The sequence below is a fragment of the Trichechus manatus genome, unplaced genomic scaffold (genome assembly GCF_000243295.1).
Source record: "Trichechus manatus latirostris isolate Lorelei unplaced genomic scaffold, TriManLat1.0 scaffold00024, whole genome shotgun sequence".
In the NCBI taxonomy this organism is placed as follows: domain Eukaryota; kingdom Metazoa; phylum Chordata; class Mammalia; order Sirenia; family Trichechidae; genus Trichechus; species Trichechus manatus.
Window position 1 is genome coordinate 8,264,090 of NW_004443960.1, and position 5,242 is coordinate 8,269,331.

General features: G+C 49.1%; 1 protein-coding gene across 1 annotated transcript in view; it reads left to right on the top strand.

The window, feature by feature from the left end:
- The first annotated feature begins 4,221 nt into the window (after positions 1-4,221).
- The window catches only part of ABAT (4-aminobutyrate aminotransferase), a 36,231-nt gene continuing 35,210 nt past the window's right edge, over positions 4,222-5,242 (top strand). Inside the window, exon 1 of the mRNA XM_004373428.1 lies at positions 4,222-4,291. Within this exon, the coding sequence (XP_004373485.1) occupies positions 4,222-4,291 (70 nt within the window). The remainder of the gene's footprint in view (positions 4,292-5,242) is intronic.

A 5,242-nucleotide genomic window follows, 5' to 3' on the forward strand; every position in this document is an offset into this window, starting at 1 on the left:
AGAATATTGAATACCCCGTGGACTGCCAGAAGAACAAACAAATCCGTCTTGGAAGAAGTACAGCCAGAATGTTCTTTAGAAGCGAGGATGGTGAGACTTCATCTCACGTACTTTGACATGTTGTCAGGAGGGACCAGTCCCTGGAGAAGGACATCATCCTTGGAAAGATAGAGGGTCAGCAAAAAAGAGGAAGACTCTCAACGAGATGGCTCAACACAGTGGCTGCAACAATGGGCTCAAGTGCAGGATGGTGCAGGACCGGGCAGTGTCTTCATCCTGTTGTACAGAGGGTCGCTGTGAGTCGGATCCGACTCAATGGCAACAGCAACAATCCAAGTCCGGAGACATTGCAAAGGGCATGGTGGAAAGAACAGGGCTAGATAATAATACTGCCACTGCGGGGGTAGGAGCAGCGGTTGTGGGACTCACGGGGGCAACACTGTGGCGAAGACTCAGTAAACTAGAACCTCCAGCAGATTTGCCAGGTGACCCTCACAGTCACAAGGGCCCTTAGGAACAATTTGATCCATCATCCCCACTTTCCACATGAGGAAACTGAGGCTTGGGGAGGGATGTGTCCTTGGTTCTGCCGTAGACAGTCAACGTACCTCATGGCTTGACACAGCAGACGCTCAAGGAGCATTTACTGAGTGCCTGAAGGTACGCTTTTTTATTGTGGTAAAATACACATAACATAAAAGTGTATATTTTAACCATTTTAAAGTGTATAGTTCACTGGCGTTAGGTACATTCACAATGTTCTGCAGGCGTCACCTCTGTCTAGTTCCAAGTCATTTCATCATCCCCGAAAGAAATCTGTACCCATTTGCAGTCACTCCCCCTTCTCCCTCCCCCACTCCCTGGCAACCACTGATCTGCTTTCTGTCGCTATGGACTTGGCTTTTCTGAATATTCCTTATAAATAGAATCACACAATATGTGGCCTTTGTGTCTGCCTCCTTCACTCAGCATCACGTTTTCAGGCTCCATCCATGGTGTAGCACGTCTCAGTACTTTAATCCTTTTTATGACCGAATAATATCCCATTGTATGGGTAGACACATTTTGTTTATCCATTCATCTGTTGATGGACATCTGGGTTGTTTCCACCTTTCGCCTGTTGTGAGTAGTGCTGCAATGAATATTCGTGTACAAATTTTCGTGTGGCCATATGTTTTCAGTTCTTTTGGGTATATACCTAGAAGCGGAATTGCTGGGTCATATGGTAATTCTATGTTTAACTTTTGGAGGAGCACATAATTCTTAAAGGAAAAGGAACCAACTCCAAGACTGAGGGTTTAGGCCCAGGTCCCTGGTATCTTCTTCCCCATCAACTCCCACCTCTGTAGGTGCCCCACAACATTCCTTGGGAGCTCCTGTTGTTCCCAGGCTCATTGACATGCTGAGTGCATGTCCCATGCCTAGATAATTCTCCCCATGGCCTGGCCAAGCACAGACCCTTCTGGATCATATGAGGTGCTGGGCTCCTCCTCCCCTTCAGAGAGTCTCCAGAGGAAGATGTCTTGTCTGTGATCTCATCAACAGAGACATGGGACCAGAAATTGTATGCGATCAGCTCCAGCTGTCCCTTCCCAGTCATCTTTCCTTTGCCTCCTCTGGGATGTCTGTTGCACCCACACTCAACGTGCTCCCAAATCCTTGATCATTCCATGTCCTTTCACACCTCCAATCATTTGCTGTTCTGTTCCCGCCCTCTGGAACACCTCCCCTTCCTTCTTTGACTTCTGAAATCCCCTGTTCTTTCAAGGGACAGCTCAGGTGGCACCTCGATGGCAACTTAACACCCGGCGAAATTAATCACAAAGCATCTTGCTCCTACCTGTAGAATGGTCACGATTTCATTCTGTCTTACGTAGAATTAGTTGTTGATAGTGAAGTGGAAAATTTTCATATGCACATCTTCTCGGATGTATTGTCCTGATGGGTAAGCATCCTGGCCCATTGTTGTTAGCTGCTGTCGAGTCGGGCCCCAACTCATGGCGACGTCAAGGACAACGAAATGAGGCTCTGCCCAGTTTTATGCCATCCCCATGATCAGTTGCAGATCAGACCATTGTGATCTACAGGCCTTTCATTGGCTGATTTTTGGAAGCAGATTGCCAGGCCTTTCTTCTTAGTCTCCCATAGTCTGGGAGCTCTGCTGAAAACTCTTCAGCATCATAGCAATACACAAGCCTCCACTGACAGATGGGTGGTGACTGTGCTTGAGGTTCATTGTCCAGGGTCAAACCTGGGCCCCCCACATGGAAGGCAAGAATTCTACCACTGAACCGTCAGTGGCCCCTCCTAAAGTATTATTTGCTCCCATTTTTTTCCTTATCCCTCTGGCACTAAATTATGAGCTTCCGAAAGAGAAGAGCATTTTTCTCCATCTTACTTTTCCCTGTACCTGTCTGAGGTGATTAATTAATTTTTGTTGGTGGAATTAGTTGGCGAGAGAGTGAATGAATGACATTAACTCCTGATTACGGGAAGTATGTTGGGCTGAGAATTAATGTCTGGCAGAAATCAGGTTTTGTTAGAAGGTCACTTTTGACTGCAGGCCACCAAAATGTCACCAGGATGTATTTTTCAACGTGACATTTTCTAATTGAAAGCGTGCGTGTGTGACTCTGACTGGCGAAGACTATCTAAATGTCAATATGCAAGTTCTCCGAGATTCACGTTTCCAAAAACACGGTTAATGGAAATTGAGTTGTGGGGAGTCTTAAGTACTCCCGTTTGAGGCAAATGGTTTTAAGTGAGAGACGAGAATTTTCTACATAGTTATCATGGTGCTAAATTAACAGGCTTGTAGTGACTTGGATATGCTAGAATAGATTTTTTAAAAAATCCATTGAGTTATCAAAAAAAAGAGTATGGCTTCTCGGTTAATTTATGGCCGCACATTCCAAACCCATGCTCTTCTCAATAAAATTTCCTCTGATGAAAATGTTGCTTTTGTTTTTGTGTGGCCGTATGCTTTCGATTCTTTTGGGTATATACCTAGGAGCGGGATTGCTGAGTCATATGGTCATATGATGAACGACATCACTGCTGTTCATCAAGCCCCATACCTACTTAGGTGCTTTGTTATTAGCTGAGTTAATTGGTATGTTATAATGAGTAAAAAGGGTCCCTGGGTGGCTCAAACAGTTTGCTCTCGGCTGCTAACTAACCGAAAGGTTGGCAGTTCGAATCCTCTGTGTGGCACCACAGAAGAAAGGCCTGGCAATCTGCATCTGTAAGATTACAGCCAGGGAAACCCTATGGAGCAGTTCTACTCTGTAACACATGGGGTCGCCATGAGTTGGAATCACCTCGACGGCAGTGGGTTGGGTAATGAGTAAGTGGAGTCCCTGGTTGGTGCAAACGTTTAACATGCTTGGCTGCTAACCGAAAGGTTGAATGTTCAAGTCCACCCAAGAGGCACCTCAGAAGAAAGGCCTGGGGATCTACTTCCAGGAAATCAGCCATTGAAAGCCCTATGGAGCATATTTCTACTCTGATGTACATGGGGTCACCATAAGTCGGAGTCAACTCCAGGGCAGCTGGTTTTTTACAAGTAAAAGGAAGGGTTGACAGACCCAAGCAATCCTGTTACCAAGGCCAAATACCATAACCGCCTCCAAGCATCCATTTCTTTGTTTGTGAAATAGGATTCCTACTCCACCCTGCTGGATGGTGGAGCAGATTGCGGGGGACAATGTACCTACCCCCAAAATGAGCACCACGATCAGTTGCCAGCGGGTCCTCCAGGATTCCAAAGTTACCCTATGACCAATATTCTCCTTGGGAATGGGGCAAAGGAAACTTCCCATACTGAGTGGCCTCTGTGACTGTTTCGGAGGTTCCCCTGGCTGAGTCCTTCCACGCTGCAAAGAATGGGCTGCCTTCTTGTCTGGAGTGGGTCTGGAGACCTGAAAGGGACCTTGTCAGCTCGCTCACAGAGGACTCTCCAGCCAGCCACGTCCCCTCTCTGTTTTTCCATCTGGAAAATGGGCATCATGGTCCTTCTTGGGTTAGTGGTAAAGGGCAAATGAAATGGGTTTTGATTAATGCTGATGTTCAGTATAAAGGCAAAGGACTTGATGTCAGCGGAGCGTTCTGGACTGTGTGGAGCGGTTGTGGGGGTGAGACTCTTGGCCAGCCTAAGTGCAGCTCTGCTTTCTCGCAGGACGGCAGCGCGTGACGGAGCCTCTGTCCTGAAGGATCGGGACCATGGCGTCCAGGCTGCTCACCCGGCAGCTGGCCTGCAGCCTCCAGCACAACTACCGCCTGCTCATGCCCGGTAAGCGAGGGTTGTGGCCAGAACTGGGCCTGGTGGAAAGACAGAACCCAGACTCTGTTCCTGGTCTGGAAGGTGCTCGGAGTCCTTCCCATCCCCCTTTGCGCTGTGGGCTCCTGCCCCCGGTGGACAGCTCTGCAGTGTGAAAGGAGGTGATCTCTCCAGTAGGTGGTGGCCCCAGAGACTGTTAGGGGAACAAGCAGCTGGGCTTGCCCGTCAAGGAACAAAGAAAGCCCTGATGGTCTTTGTAATTGGCCTGGAGGCCAGTTGTGCTTCAAGGGCAGCAGACAGGAGGCACCATCCCAGAAATGGATCCCCTCCCACGGTCCTCTCGCTCACTTCCACACACCCCACCCAACTGGCCACTGGCACCTGCTCCTTCCACTGCAGCTGCTCTCAACTCCATCCTCTCCTGTCTGCCTCCCGCTTTGCCCCAGTTCAGGCAGCTCAGCCAAGTAAGCTAATCCATGGGCAGACCCTGTCCGAGCCTCAGTTTTAACACTGGGCACCCTCCTTGCATGCTGTCATTGGTGCCTCCCTCCCAGTGGTCCCACGAGGAAGGCACTACTGAATCCCCACTTACAGGAGAGGAAACTGAGGCTCAGAGACGCAAAGTAAGTCAAGTGGAGGAGCCCCTTGAATCAAGTCTGTGTGGCTCCAAATGCTGAGTTATTAACCCTCCCGGTCCCTCTGCAGCTCTGGGAGCCAGAGACACGCACAACCCCGCCTCCCTTTGCACACCCTGGGACTGGCCTCCTGCACACACGTAGTAGCTCTGGCTCTGGTCTGGCCAGGAAATCGGTGCAGGGAGCACAGTGGGCCTGGAGCTTTGTCCTCCATTCCCTCAGAGCCCCTGTGCTTGTCATCATGGTGCCCTCTCATCATTGTCATCCTGTCTGCAGTGTCGACACTGCTCAGTGTCCTTGGCTTGCAAGTTAAAACAGTAGTATTCAT